This window comes from Callionymus lyra, chromosome 4 (genome assembly GCF_982586985.1).
Source record: "Callionymus lyra chromosome 4, fCalLyr1.hap1.1, whole genome shotgun sequence".
Classification (NCBI taxonomy): Eukaryota; Metazoa; Chordata; class Actinopteri; order Syngnathiformes; family Callionymidae; genus Callionymus; species Callionymus lyra.
Genome location: NC_141821.1, coordinates 34,409,742 through 34,425,385, shown reverse-complemented (window position 1 = coordinate 34,425,385; position 15,644 = coordinate 34,409,742). Strand labels below are relative to the sequence as shown.

The 15,644-nt window shown below is 40.4% G+C and overlaps 1 protein-coding gene across 1 annotated transcript; it reads left to right on the top strand.

The window, feature by feature from the left end:
• The first annotated feature begins 2,403 nt into the window (after nucleotides 1-2,403).
• On the top strand, nucleotides 2,404-11,217 carry shha (sonic hedgehog signaling molecule a). The gene is made up of 3 exons (XM_087789962.1): nucleotides 2,404-3,135; nucleotides 6,562-6,823; nucleotides 9,370-11,217. The coding sequence occupies exons 1-3, from the start codon at nucleotides 2,836-2,838 to the stop codon at nucleotides 10,032-10,034; spliced, it is 1,227 nt and encodes a 408-aa protein (XP_087646088.1). The 5' UTR covers nucleotides 2,404-2,835; the 3' UTR covers nucleotides 10,035-11,217.
• Nucleotides 11,218-15,644: the final 4,427 nt, after the last annotated feature.

The window sequence follows — 15,644 nt, the reverse complement described above, 5'->3', positions numbered from 1 at the left end:
TATTTATACAGCGCTTTTCCAGACCAGGGTCACAAAGCGCTTAAACAATCACAACAATATTCAATAAAGCATATACGTTAAAGGTCAAGATAACACTGAGAACAACACAGGAGTTCCAGAAAATCAAGGAAAAGCTTGAACAAATAAAAACGTCTTAAGATGACCACAACCCGTGTGACCCCTGAGAGTGTGACGGCAGAAACTGAGAAAATGGATCAGTTTAGGAAGAAGGACCCTTATTACACTCCAGGAAAACCTTTAAAGGAAACTAATGTGTTGATTTAAGTGTGTCTTAAATAGATGTTGGACCTCAATTGTATCATCAGTATGTGTCTGTTTGTACAAAACTGTATTTTAATTGAAATATTCACATAAAAAAAAAGCTGCTTAAGCCCCGCCCACAGAAAACACTGCTTTCCTGGGGATTACATCTTGTTTACCATAATCACACTCTCTCTACTGTGATTGGTCAAACATCGAGGTTTGTCACCGCGCGTTATCAATCCCAGAAGTCTCCACCTACAAGGGACTCGTTATATAAACAAAGCGGGCCGTGTTTACAGCTGGCGGGTTAAGACCATTATCAAGTCATAATGGACTCTGCCCTCGTAACCTCTCGTTCACCCTGATTTCAGACAGATGAGAACTTTATAAAGTAATAACTTCAAAACATGGTCACGATGAGGGACTTACTGCATCGTGAAGAGGAAGACTTCAACAAAGATAATTTATATTTTTACTTGCATCTGACTGTAACATCACAGCACTAGATACAACTGAACTTCTGAAGCAAAATAAATGTCAAGAAAATGATGATAAAATTCCACATTAGACCTTAAAGAATGAATGCTAAACGGCGTTTAATCCAATAATCCAGATCGTAACACGTTTCAGAACAATGTCACGTTAACTGTGATTCACTGTCTAAACATTCTGCAGTGACTTTCGTCACCTTCGTCAGCAGCTGCACCCTTCTAATGCTGAAATCAAACAGGGAAGTGTAATATTTGCAGATGCTAATGCTCTAGAGCTTGTGGGTTGAGGTGTTTCTTTTTCGACTACATTTCTGGGTCCTGAGTCAGCAAATGCATCCATGTTGGATACGATTCTATCTAAAATTTTGAATATTGTGAGCATTTAAACTAATTTTCTTTAAATTTGTATTTATTTATTAGTCACTAGAACTTTGACTGTTGCCGTGCATTGCGACACTGGAAGGGTTGTTTAGTGAAAATGTGACAAATATATTAATAATTACGTCTATTTTTAACTCAACCTATTTAAATTAACCCATCCTGACAGAGTGACAACCAAAGCACAAGTGGTCAAAATTGTACCGCAAAAGCGTGTTTTATTGATCCATAACAGAAAATGAGGGTGGAAGAAATGTTTCCTTATTGATTATGAGAGGTTATTGCTAGCACACTATATGTTTGCATTCTTCACCATCGTCTACACAACATACCTCAAAAATACATAAGTAGGGTTGGATCAGATATAGTCCCCAGTCCTTGAGTTTGAGATTGAAACAACTTAGACAAGAAGAAGTAAAATATACATGTTTTATTTTAAGAATGCCTTTCTGTGTAATAGCTCTACGACTCCATGATTGTTTTGTTGCAGGTGCAGAATACGACTTGTATGCTTTGGCTCACTAAATCATATGAAATAAGTGGGTGAACGTACACGAGGCTATCTATAGTCATCTTTATTATGACGTATAAAACGTGATCAACGTATAAATTACTGCATGATGCTTAGTCAATACTGAAATATACATTCATCAAAATAAGGAAAACCACAACACAGATCACCATGAAACCAGAATTATTTTTAAAATAATTTAGGAAATGGTATAAAAACGGGAGAAAGGAAGACAATCAAGTTAATAGGGATTTTAAAAAGAGTTTAAATATTTAAAATATATATATATCTTTATGCTGTTCTATCATTCATGCTTTAACTATTCTTTGTTTAAAAAAGGTTGCTTGTAACAAACAGAATAATGCCAAAGAAAGTTTATTTTATTTCCTGGTGACTGTTGAATGGATCTGATCTTTAAAAGGCATCGCTCTTCTCTCAGTCCCTTGTCTATGAATCCGCTCCTCTAGCTTCAGTTCAAGTGCTGACACAAATATGGACAAATGAATATGAAAGTTTAAAATCTCTGCATCGTCAAAATTTAAAACAGATAACTTGGGATATAACTATACTCTTGGCTGTGCTTTGGATCCACTTTAAACCATAATAATGTTTAATGGTTTCAGTGATTTTAGGTCACATTTGGGCATCTTTTTTTCTCTCCTAGGAAGTTCTGCGACATCTTCCCCCAGTGGCATCACTTCACTGTCCAGATGTGAGAGCAGGATCTGCAGAGAAGGAGGATGGAGAAATAAAAGTGGCTTTATAATTGATGTTTTCCCATGGAGCAGCCCCTCCCCGCGACACAGTCTCACCCTTCAGGTGGAAGATTTTCTTTCTTTTTTTTGGGATAACATCAGGAGGGTTTGTCTAGGCGAGCCAATCAAGTCCCTCCCCTGCTATAGATCGCTGCTATAACACAAAGCAGTAAAAGCGGTCTGCTCACACCAGCGGCTGCAGCTCCACCACAGATCCCGTGGGCTTTTAAATCCCCCTCACCACTTTTCCCTCCCGCAGCCTCCTTCGATGCGCCCCGTTATTAGCGTTTGTCTGAGACGTTCCTTCCCGCACCTGCCGCGGTAGACAGCGGACCACAGCCGAGGTAGAGGAGGAGACAAGGACGTTGAAGAACCGGGGAGAGGCAGTCGGTGACGGACATCAGCGGCAGCTCTGAGACCCTAAAGGACACTCAAAATGCTGCTCTGGACCAGAATCGTATTGGTCGGTGTCATCTGCTTGTCCTTGGTGTCCTCTGGGATGGGATGCGGACCGGGCAGGGGCTACGGCAGGAGGAGGCATCCGAAGAAGCTGACACCTCTCTCGTACCACCAGTTCATCCCCAACGTGGCTGAGAAGACCCTGGGGGCCAGCGGCAAATACGAGGGCAAGATCACCAGGAACTCGGAGCGATTTAAAGAGCTCACCCCCAACTACAACACTGACATTATATTCAAAGATGAGGAGAACACCGGCGCGGACAGGCTCATGACTCAGGTAACAAGCCTCAATTCTTGTCCTTCTTTTTGTTGGGTGGGGGGTCCAGAACGCACGTTCCGACTGCGCACCTTCACTCCACTGCTTCATTTTTTGTTCAACTTGCTGTGGAGGCAGATGCACCAGATGCAGAGATGTGAAGGCGGACAGTCAGGACACTCGGCCTTCATGGTTGTGACAGTGTACTTAAAATATTAATGTGCGCCTCTCCTCATGTCTATATCTGTCTTCGCCTCTTTCTGATGCTCCAGAACGCACATGCAACGTTTCAATGTGCAGGGGAGAGCCGCTCTGACTACATTCTTAAATCTATATAAATCTATATATTCCTGAGCACGGGCGGGAGGACCGGGTGTATTCAGGCATGGCGTGGTTCATTCAGACATTTTCTCGCTGTGGATGGATGTGCATCAGTGCATGAAACAGTTCTTTGAGAGTCTTCCCGACATCATCAGGACCATTCCCTGCGCGCACCTAAATATCTCTTATTTGTATGGAAGAAAAGATGTGCGCTGCTCTGTACATCCTGACAGCTCCACAATCCACCGGAGAGCCGGCTTGATTTCTGCAGTCTCTCCAGCATGACTTTTAGCACTTAGATGCTGGTGAATTATTAAAAGCGCTTGGGTGATATTGGCTCAGTAATAATAAAATGCCGGTGGTGGTGCCGGAGTCTCTGAACCTGTTCCTGGTACCAGACATGAGCTCCGATGAAATATTCACGGTGCGTGCGGTCGCAGCCCTCCCCAACATTTTAGACGGGTTCCACATGGAACCACGGAGACTACAATTGCGCACATTACGCACACGTTTTATGAACAGATTTATATCATTAAGAGCGATTAAATTAATTGATTTTAAGGCTGAATGATGAAGTAACGTGGAGAAGCTGTGTTGGGTGGAAACCGACGGCTTCTGGGGCGCAGCTTCTCGGCCTGAAAGGCGATTTGAACTTATGACCTTTCGTCGGTGAGGCGACTGCGCGGCTGGTATAGTTGAAAATTGGTCAGCAAAATAAGGCGCAAATGATTTATAAGCGCCATATTTAATTTTAGTGGCGGTAAGACATGCGAGCTGAAGCCGTGCCAATTTTTACGCATGGATCGTTCGCTTTTACGCACGGATACATATAGCCTGTGCGTATCTGACATCTTTCAAAGCTTTAGAAGCGAGTGGTTTTTCTACATGAGGCGCATTCCGAAGTGATCTTAAAGTGCGCAATAAACGGGGCGATCATTTAATTCATCACTGCAGTCTGGCTCAGCTCTGCTTAATGACCAGCAGGAAAGTTGCCAACAGAGACATTTACAGAGTGTGTTTGCTGATGTCTGGAGCTCAACAGAAGCTTTACTCTGGAGAAAATGAGCCAATGATTTTTTTTTTTTTTTTTTTTTTTAATAAGGGGCTTTGAGATGGAAGACAGGGATGAGCTCATGGTGCGGGTGCGTGAATGCGAGGTGTCGCCGCGCCGCTGAGACGCTTGTTTGTGCTGACAGGTCGCTGATAAGTGTTTCCTCGAACCAAATCATTTGTGAAAAGATTAAGAGGAAAGGCTGTTGAACAAGTTTAAACGCGGGGGAGCACAAAGAGTCCGCGGCGCCCCGCTGCGCTTCACGGTGGCTGAGCAGAATTTGGCTTGATTTGCGGCACACGACCTGATGAATTAATAAACAGGTTCAGCTTTACGGCTCTTGACTCCGACAGACTCGCTCAGGATGGACGAGTTTTATTTATTTATTTATTCACACTGGGAGGTGAACATTTTGGCTATAGTATTTTTACTCGTTACATTCTACAAGTGCGATTAATACACCTGGGCTCCCTATTTGTATATATTTCAGAGATAGTTTAACATCAGAGGACACGTTAACATCCACACGACACTACATGTAATAAATACTGAAATACTTTTTTCCAGTCACCAGTATATGTTGTATCATCTCCCCTTAACACGCCAGGATTATAAATGCTAGATGGAAATAATACGTTATTATAAATTGTATCATATTATTAAACATTTATTTGGCTCTAAGCACCATAACTTATTTAAACATCACACATGATGTCTTTAAGTGTCTGTTACACATGGTTAGTAAAGGTATTCACACCAAATACAATTTTAGTACATTTAAAACCCATTCATATTTTTATTCCCCTTATAACATTTATTCTGTTCATTTGAAGATCATTATACTAAGTCTGAAAAAACATATAGGAAAAAAATACTAAAGCTGGCAGAATGGATATAAGCTAGCTTCTAGCAGCACAGGAAGCATTTTAAATTGAGCTATATATGAAAACATATCGTAAAATTTTAAGCTAACATGTGCATTTCGGTTGAATTAATAACAAGGCAGCTGATTTGTTCATGAACGCACATCTTTAATATACTGATACGCTAAGCCAGCTGATAGTAAAATTGACATTAGATAGCTTAAAAAAGATACCATGAATAGTTTGGACACATGGAAATCAGATTTAAAACGTTGATTTGGTCGACCGATTTGATTTCATCGTATTGTGTGTCTTTATATTGAACTTCAGCCATCTATTTTATAATGCTAAACTAGCATTGACCCAACATGAATGTTTCATCTACATTCATTTGATCTATTTCACAGGTCCGAGATCAACACCTTTTGTTGTGTACGTGTAATTTAAAGTGAAAATGTTGTGGAGGACCAGGTTAAGGTTCAACGCAGAAATATTATTTATATTTTTTTTTTTAGTTTTCCAGTTCTTTTAGTAATTTTTGGCAGCTAACCCGGTTGATGGTCTCTTAATCAGTAGATGAATCACACAACAGAGACACAATTCAAAGTCACCAATCAAAGCAGATTGAGACGGTCTATAGTCACACAGCAGCATCTAGGTGAGTTTATTTAAAAGTAAGTCGAACCTTCAGTGTGCACGAACATACAACGGTCCCACTGAGGATATTCCTGTCAGCGAGCAGCCGAAACACCTCGACTTAAGGAGGCGCGTCACGTCTCCAGGACTTTGCAGAAGAATAATGAAAGTTTCCCTCGGCCGGCGCTCTGAAAAGACCCTTTGTGATGTTTTATTTGACATATTGCTGGAGAGTGGAGCACAGTTGTCGGGGAGAAGCTCAAGCATCTTCATTCAGAGAGTTTATTTTAATCTTTTGAATTTCATCTTCATATCATTCATCATTTCTCTCCTTTTCCATCATCGTCAAGCACGTCTCAGCCGAGAGTCCAAGATTTCTGCTGAAGATACTGGAGGATTGAGACGTCTCTTTCTAGCACCTGTCGACTTGTAGAATCACAGGCTTTATGTTGAGTCTGTGATAGATGACAATGCTCCTCAACCATCGAGAAGTGTTGAGACTTGTCAAGTGGCGGGCGATGTTGGAACCCTGCATGATGTTCCAAGAGTGGCTGACTGAGTGTTCTTGTCCCGCAGAGATGTAAAGATAAGCTGAACTCACTGGCCATCTCGGTGATGAACCAGTGGCCCGGGGTCAAGCTGCGCGTGACGGAGGGCTGGGACGAGGACGGCCACCACTTTGAGGAGTCGCTCCACTACGAGGGCCGAGCCGTGGACATCACCACCTCGGACAGAGACAAGAGCAAGTACGGGACCTTGTCCAGGCTGGCTGTGGAGGCTGGGTTCGACTGGGTCTACTACGAGTCCAAAGCCCACATCCACTGTTCCGTCAAAGCAGGTACGGACATCACTTGATATATTGACATCTAAACACTCTTCTAAACACTTCTACCTGAAGGAACACACGTGAGACATTTAGGCCAAGATGCCACCAGTGCCCTTGAAAAGTGTTCTTCCATATATTAATTATAAATGTCAAACTATGAATGATGGATGTTGAAATGTAGCAGCTTGTTTCTCGATCTCAAATCGCACCATATTGTCTCTGGGTGGAAAACACGGTGCAAACCTTGTGACCAAAGAACTCATGAGTGGTACTTAAATATTGTATTATTTGAGAGAGGGTCTAGAGACAAGACCAGCGGAGCTGAACCTCAATCTAAACTTTTAAAATGCTCCTGCTCATTGGTGTTTAAATAACCTTATAAATCAAGATGGTGATGTTTTGTGGGTCTATGAAAAAAAAAAAGTTCAGTCTCTAGTTTTTAAATTAGGTCTTGAGATAAAAAAAACAGTGATAAAATTGTTAATCCATCAATAGGTTGTCTAAATAATGAATTGTGTTTTAATCACATTTTGTAGTGAGTTACGTAAACTTTGTCTGTTGTCACAAGTACTAACATGTACTTTGGACTTGTTAGGTGAGGCCTAATAAATCTTTGTAACGTCAGTTATTGGTGGAAGGTTCTGATATTAAAGAAGGCTTTTTTTGGATAAGGGACTATATATACATAATAATAATATATATATTCAACCAGTTTGTATGTTAGTTACATTTTAGAACAGCTGAAATAAATAGTTTTTTGTAAAGGACCATCATTAAAGAGTTGATGTTGATTTAATGTTCTGTTGGACAAATTATTTGTCTTCACTAATGTGTTCAACCACAGGGATGAAACTAAACATGTACTAATTAATAAATAAATGCTCTTCGTGGCTTATAAATAATTGATTAAGGGTTAAATAAAGTGTTTATGGGAGCAAAATTGAATATTGTGTATTATTTATTTGGCTTTAATCACACGTGAAAAGTCTGCTGCTTCTTTTTAATTGATAATAAATCCCTCATTAATCATTCAGCACACAAGTTGTGAGATCACAGCGTGGACAGGGCCGCAGTGTCATCCAGAGGTCATGCGACTTTACCAAAAGGATTTGAGGGGGAACAATGTTGAATCGCTCAGACTAAATCTGGTTTTCGGTTGTCACCTTATTTCATGCTCTGGAATCTCTAAACAAGATTAAAAGCCGGCAGATTGTGAGGGGAGGGTGTGTTGAGGCCAAAATTATTGTCATCAGAGCGAACAACAAAAGCAGAAGGTGTAGGAGAAAGAGGCACATTGATGTCCAAAAGGGACATTGGAAGAGTCCCTGGGCCCTCATTTAAATTCAAATCTACAACTTTGAGGCTTGGAAAAGTGGCTCCGCTGGGTAAATAGTAGTTGTGAGTCTCCTATTTGTGTGAATTGTCACATAGAGGTTCCTGCACCTGAGTAAATATAGGAAGAGGAGCTGGGAAAGGGGCCGAAGTGTTCTGATTCCGTCCACAAGCTGATTTAGAATCACAATGGCGGCTCTTTATTGGACTTTTTTTTAATTAAGAATAGATGAGCCGAGGCTTTCAGTCTCAGACGACGTGGTCCGAGTCAATACGCATTTGGCACCGAGGGGCCGAGACTATTATGCAAGAATGCATATTGGCCCCTGTGATGTGGAGGCGGGAAGGGACGAGGACACACAGGCGCGCATGACTGTTGTCGGTAAACACAATTCTAACTAAGATGTGGGCTTTTGGTGGAAGTTGTAGTGGTGCGTTTGAGGCGCCGCAAACTCGGAAATCTGCTTTTATCGCGCCTTAAAAACCGGTCCAAATGCTATCAAGGCGCAACACGTCATAGTTAACCAACATTATTGTAATGCCAAGAGATGACGATATTTACTTTGAGAAATCAAAGCGTCAGATATTTAAGGTTGGAGGGACAGCACCACTGTTGCGTTCAAAACACCTCGGAAAATTGAAATACATAGAACGCAACAGCGGATCTTGGGGTTAGTTTCTCAAACCGATACCTGTATATTGACATACATAACTTTTATCTGGAATGTAATTAAAGCCTATTTTAGTTTACCTTTTTTTGCATCAATCACTCGTTTGATGTTGCGTTCAAGCTATATCAGACACCTCAGGCTACTCAGTTTTTACCCATTGTGAAACTGTATCCCTTTTAAAATAGATACATGAATGTATGATTGAAATCTAGCGAATATTAGTACATTTAAATTCACTTTTAGAGATGTGAGCTTTTCTTTAGGTAGAACACTGTGCTTTACGACTGACTTGAATGCAGCCCAGACAACGGTCCAGGGCGCTCCTCGGATATTAACAGATTGAAGGGAGAAAGTTTGATTTCCTTTCTTAAAAACTGAACAATTACGAAAAGGTCCATCGAATTAAGTTCATTATTTTAAACCGCTTTTAATTCGGATTATCAAACACAGAGCTGTATCTCGGCATTATTCGGTATTCTTCGTGTGTGCTCGGGTTTCAGATAGTGTGGTTCATGTTGGTTATTGGGATTTTGATGTTTTTCTTTTTTTTGACAGAAAACTCAGTGGCGGCCAAATCAGGAGGTTGTTTCCCGGGCTCGTCCACGGTGACCCTCCAGGATGGATCCAATAAGGCGGTGAAAGACCTCCAGTGCGGCGACAAGATCCTGGCTGCGGACGAGGAGGGCAACCTGGTCTACACAGACTTCATCATGTTCATAGACCAGGAACCCACGACCAAGAGGGTTTTCCACGTCATCGAGACCCACACGGGTGAGAAACTCACCCTCACCGCCGCGCACCTCCTCTTCGTCATCCACAACTCCACGGACGCGCGGAGCTCGGCGGTCTTCGCCAGTCAAGTTCGACCCGGACAGAGCGTGTTCGTGCACGACCCGGAGCTGAGGGCACTGAAACCTGTGACCGTCAAACGGATTTACACGCAAGAACACTTGGGCTCCTTTGCGCCCGTGACCGCGCAGGGGACCGTGGTGATGGACCAGGTCCTGGCGTCCTGTTACGCAGTGATCGAGGACCACGACCTGGCGCACTGGGCTCTGGCACCCGTCAGACTCGCCCACTGGGTGTCCTCGTTCTTTCACCAGTCACAAGTGAGTGCACAGACCCAAGGGGTGCACTGGTACTCCAAGATCCTTTATCGACTAGGGACATGGTTCTTGGACAGCCATTCCATCCATCCACTCGGGATGTCCTCGAGTTGAATCCTCGACAAGGAACTCAAAGACTTAAATGTAGGACAAAGAAACTCCTCAAGTAGATTTAAACAAAACAAATAATAATAATAATAATGATGAAAAAAAAATGAACGAACAAACACGACAAAGCCCCCCAGCGGAGTTGGGATATTTATTTCAATGACTTTTGTATACATGTCCCCTTTTCAAAGAATGAACGGAGCCTTAAAAGTTTTGAATAATTTATTCTCACATGAACTGGCTGCTGACACACACACATACACACCCGCACGCACGCACACACGCACACACACACACAGGCGCACGCACACACGGATTCTGGAAGGGTGTGAGCGGCACATTGTGCATAATCTATTTTTGTATATCCTAAATAATTAAAAAAAAGAAAACTGAAGAAAAAAAAATCATAAAAGAATAAAAAGGACGACCATGTAGAAAGGAGCTAACTTTGACAGGCTGTAATGTTCATATGTGCATATATATATAAACACACACATATATATATGTACATATATATATATGTGCGCCTGACTGTTATATTTTGGGGACAGACTTCGCGGGGTTCCATAAATTATATTTTTATACACAGAATTGTAAATTAGATTTTGACAGATCGCTACCGAATCACATTTCGTTATTTGAAATAGTGTAAGATATGAGAATATATTTTAATTTAAAAAAAATGCAGTAGACGGGAAAACAAATGTTGGAGGATAAAAGAAACATTGTTGTACTGCTTGGTTTTATTCATAACTTTATTATTTTTGCTGTTGGAAACTGTTTGTTTACATTGTTGGAGAGGGACAGATATTCTGCCTCATGTCTGCATTCTCTTCTTTTCTGTTCTCCTTTTGCTGTTGTTGTGTTTCTATTCTCCTCTGAGAAAAATATCAAAATGCAGATTCTGACAATTCAGTATAACAGTTAAAACGTAGTGTTGAGACGGTTTCGTTTGAATAGATTAATAAGTAACCCATGTAAATGTACTAAAATGTATTTTTCTTTTCATATTTTGTAATAGGGAGATAGTTTTATAGAAATGACCTGCGGCAGATGCACAGTTTGGATAGTCTATATAGCCAGACCATACCAGTTACTTTCATAACAGGGCGATGTGTCGAAAAATGTCTAGAGTTTATTATTTATATGTTTATTACAAAATGAGATAAAGAAAATCTTCAAACTCGCACTGGTCACATGTCTTGGTCTGTGTTTTTCGCACTTTTGTGGAACATCTTTCATGAGTTTTACCTCTTTGCGGAACTATTCCTGGTTTCCAAATTTTCGCTTTGAAGAACCTTTTGCATGCTTGCGAAATGTTGAGAGCTCTTGTCAGATTTAACGAGGCTTGCCCTCTGCAAATAATCTCGCAGACAAATTAAACACAAGTGTGTCTGTTGGGCCGAAATGCGCTTCTAGGTGTCTGCAGTCAACGCCATCCGTCAGTCGGAGTCGCTGCTATCAGTTGAAGATGGTTTGCAAGTGTTTATTATGATATTCATGGAAATCAAAACAACGTCGAATGTCTCACATTTCTCAGTTATGGTGCAGGCTTGAAGATCCCCGGCTGAAAGCGACGCGATGGCCCTTTTGTAGGACAACAGTGACACCTTGTGGCGATTGAGAGAATCGCAGATTCATTTAGACAAAAAACAACTGTTGAACGGTTAGTAAAGTGGCTTATTTTTGTGGATCAATAATTAAATCACAATTACACAACAATCCAAAAAGCATTCACAACAATGTCAATAACAAGTACCATCATTTTAAAAATGTAATATATTGTAGACAGAGTCAAAAATAATAGCACATCTAAATTTTTCGTTTTTTTCAAGCCACTTTTGTTTGTTGTTCAATAAGTTTAAAACAAATCAGACCATTGATTAATAATTGACAAACTGATCAGTCAGAACATGAACACCACGTGTCTCTGTGGATATTTGTGGACAGTAAAAGCTTTAATGTTTTCAAAGAGGACCAGAATAAAGGTTGATTTACCTCAGCTGTTGATGACGGCCTACAAAAAAGCCCCGGCTCTATTTTAAAGAGACATTAGTCTCAACTACACCCAACAGATAATCAAACTACGGCTATTGTTAAACAGACATTAGTGTTACGGGTTTACCTTCTGTATTAAATTAAATTATGATCTAAGAACTTGTGTTTGGTGAGTAGGTTGTTTGTCGACCATTAATACAAGCTCTGAGAAATGGATGTTAACCCATATATTTTTTCATGAATAACAATTTAGAATTAGTTTGTCATTGATGTGTATAGAAATGTTTCTGCATGTTAAACAAAACAAATAATAAATACAAGATATTCGTATAATCCATTCATACGTGCTTATGGATGGATGAATCCATAACGATGGCTGAAGTCAAGCTTCAGGAAGCAGTATTTGAGACGTCGCTGAGGTTGAGATAAGAGCCACACCGATCCAAAAACGATCAAACCCTTGAAAACTTGAAGAGGCCCAATAGCACCTGAGCACTGTTTCAACACGAGCAGGAATTTCAGGTCGCCCACATTGTGTTAAGTTGTTGATATTGTGAGGTGGAAACTAGAGGGAGGGTCAAAGTGGCCCATCACTGACGGCACCGTGACCTTGGGTCCCGGGGAGATACAAAAGCATCGGCACAGGGCGGCATTCCTCAGAGCAGGTAAACAGAGCCTCCTCTAATCCCTCCGGGGGCCCTCGAGTCTGCCGCAGCTCAACAACGGCTTTTACAAATGTTGACATTTGCAAACATGAACAGTCTGGCATTCTGGAAAAACAAAACTTCTCGTTTCTAAGTCGGAGACACATCGACAAATGGCAGCAGATTTTCTGTCCGGGCAACTACACTCGGGAGGGAGGGGTGGGGGAGAGCGAGAGCGAGCTGTGAGTCAGATATTGAATCATCTCGCCAATTGTAATGAAAATTAATCATTGAAACAAATTGTTTAAAGGGAAGAAACACTATTGGGAGTTAAAGTGACAGAACAAGGATTTAAGTTAACATCATTATACTACAAGGTAGCCATGGCAACAGGATGCGTTTTCATTGACGTCACAAAAGTTGATCTACACATTTAAATACAAGAATATAAACAGGTTTTTACAACATTAATGTCGCCCACCAAACCCTATAGTTAATATTTTGGCCAGATGAGTTGAACAGGACTCAAGATTGACATCAATAGGTTATCCATTCATCCATCCATTCTGCTTATGGGGCAGAAGACAAGACTTTACTCTGCCCAGAAATCTCCCGTCAAATGGGAGATGTCAGGGCCTCCTCCCAGTTTCACATAATCCCAAAAACCTCACTACATTTGCGACCAGGTGGCTCATCTCATTCCAATCCATAAAAAGGACAGTCCAGATACCATTATTTTAGCAAAATGGGTCTGATACAGCAAGCCCATAATAGGCATTCTACCGCATGACCACCAAACTTGAACACCAAAGCTCTTCAGCAATGGGTCACATTTGTTTGCATTCAACAGAACTTTTGGAAGCCTCCAGGAAAAAACAAACCATTAAGAGCTTTTTCTCGTTCTGTAAAAAAAAAAGAAGCTACAACTGTTGCGGCACGGCTGGATCCATGTGTTCACGTCAATGCAATTACATAGCTCTACCAGTGGAGGGAGCCTTAAACAAATATGTAAAATCTTTTGTAGTGTTGCTTTAAGCAAGACCGTAAATATTGAATGCAGGACATGAAAATATTAATATCTAACCCTACAATACATTAAAGTTTATGTTGAGTGCCACTAGTACTAAATACATTTGGCCAAAAATCTTAACTTAAGTCTGAGCAGTATTAAGACAACCAAGTGGAAAATCAGACATTTTGACAAGTAACACCAACAAACAATGAAAAACACAAGCAAAAAGTAACTTTGAATATCATTTTTATTTGATTTTCTTGTAATCTTTACTTTGTTTTTCATGATTAAGATTTTTAAACAAATCCAAGGAAATTACAGCTTGATATTTTCTCAACACAAACATTTGATGAAAAAGTTTGTAAAACAGTTCTTCACATTCATACTTCTCAGTTTTCCAAGAGATGTGAACACGTTTTGTTTGGTTGACAACAGTGAGTTAAGAGTCTGCATCCTTCACAAAAGTTGGAAACCTCCGTCCAGAAAAAAAACAAAAACAATCTTGGAGCGTCATCATGCTCGACACACAGGTCTGAGCGTCATTCAACAATGGCAGCGGCGTCGTGGAGAAGAAGATCGACAAGTTAAAAGGAACAGCAGGAAAAGTGGGATGAAAAAAATTGCTGATTAGGGAAGAGACAGAAGAAAGTGTTATCTTCTCTCCAAGGTCAGTCGCTGTGAAGCTTGGAAAGAAAACATTTAGACAGGAAAGAACGGCACAAGTGAAGATCTCTGAGGGGGAAAATGTATGTTATAAAAGATATCAACAGAATCATTTGTCAATCACATCAAAAATGGTTCAATGAAGACGGTGTCTAATGTTATTTAATGTCCTATGATCTATTTAGATCTACCCCAGATCTCTCATAGTTGTCTGAGCTTGTCCCACTACCTAAGGAAAACATTCAAGTGAACACATTTTAAAAAAAAATCTTTTATCCCTTACTCACTACACAAAAAGTATACCCCATCACTCTTGAACAATCTCCCAGCGGCTAAATGTTGTCTTTTAATCCTAACACTTTGACCACGACGAGCAACTTCTTATTTTTTTTACAAACCACTTGTAGTGACGACCCGTACAGACAGGGAACTTATCTTGGAAAAACTTTACAACTAAACTGCTCGTCAATATCTAGTTTAATGTTTAAATTACTCTGCGTTTACCATTGCTTTTTTAGAATATTTAGATACCAAAACTATATATTTGTGAAAGAAATTAATGGAAATACATGAGGGCTATGACTACCATCTTGTTTTATACTGGTTAACTCTTAAAATATTAAATTCTAAGATGTTATTTTCGTCAGTCAAAAGCTCTAAAGGTTATTGTACAAATAAATGAAATGTAAATATAGCTTCTCTTCATTCAAGCTAGCATAAGTATTTTGTGGAAACTGAAGTTAACCCCGTCAGAAACACAGGACTCTGTTAGATGATCTTTGGGATAAAAAAAGATTAGAAGTCCAGCACAGGAAGTCAACTACAAAAATGGAGAAAATAAAATTATTTTGAATCTGCATGCAACCGGTTTAATCCGTTTTTCCTGTTGAAAGAGAAAAAGGAGTTAATCTTGTGCAACCCAATCCCAGAGCCACCACTGTGAGAGTCAACAATCACTGCCATGGTGAGGATTTCATAAATGAACAGCAGAACAATTAATAAACTGGCGACACGTCAACCTCAGGAGCAACACAAGGATTTGTGCAGAACCTGAGAAATTCTTACTCAAAAGATACAAAGAGATTCAATATGAACCTGTTCTGGAATTACAAGACCAACTGTCTCATAACATCTTGGCTTAGTCTAACATTGTTAGTACGGTTATTAAAAATCCACAGGATTTAAACCATTGGCACCAAAAAAAAAAGATCTGGTGTAACACAGAACATTGAAATGACAAGTCGCTCCTCTACATCGGCACAGAGAATGCATCACTGCATGAGGACAATATTTAGAAAA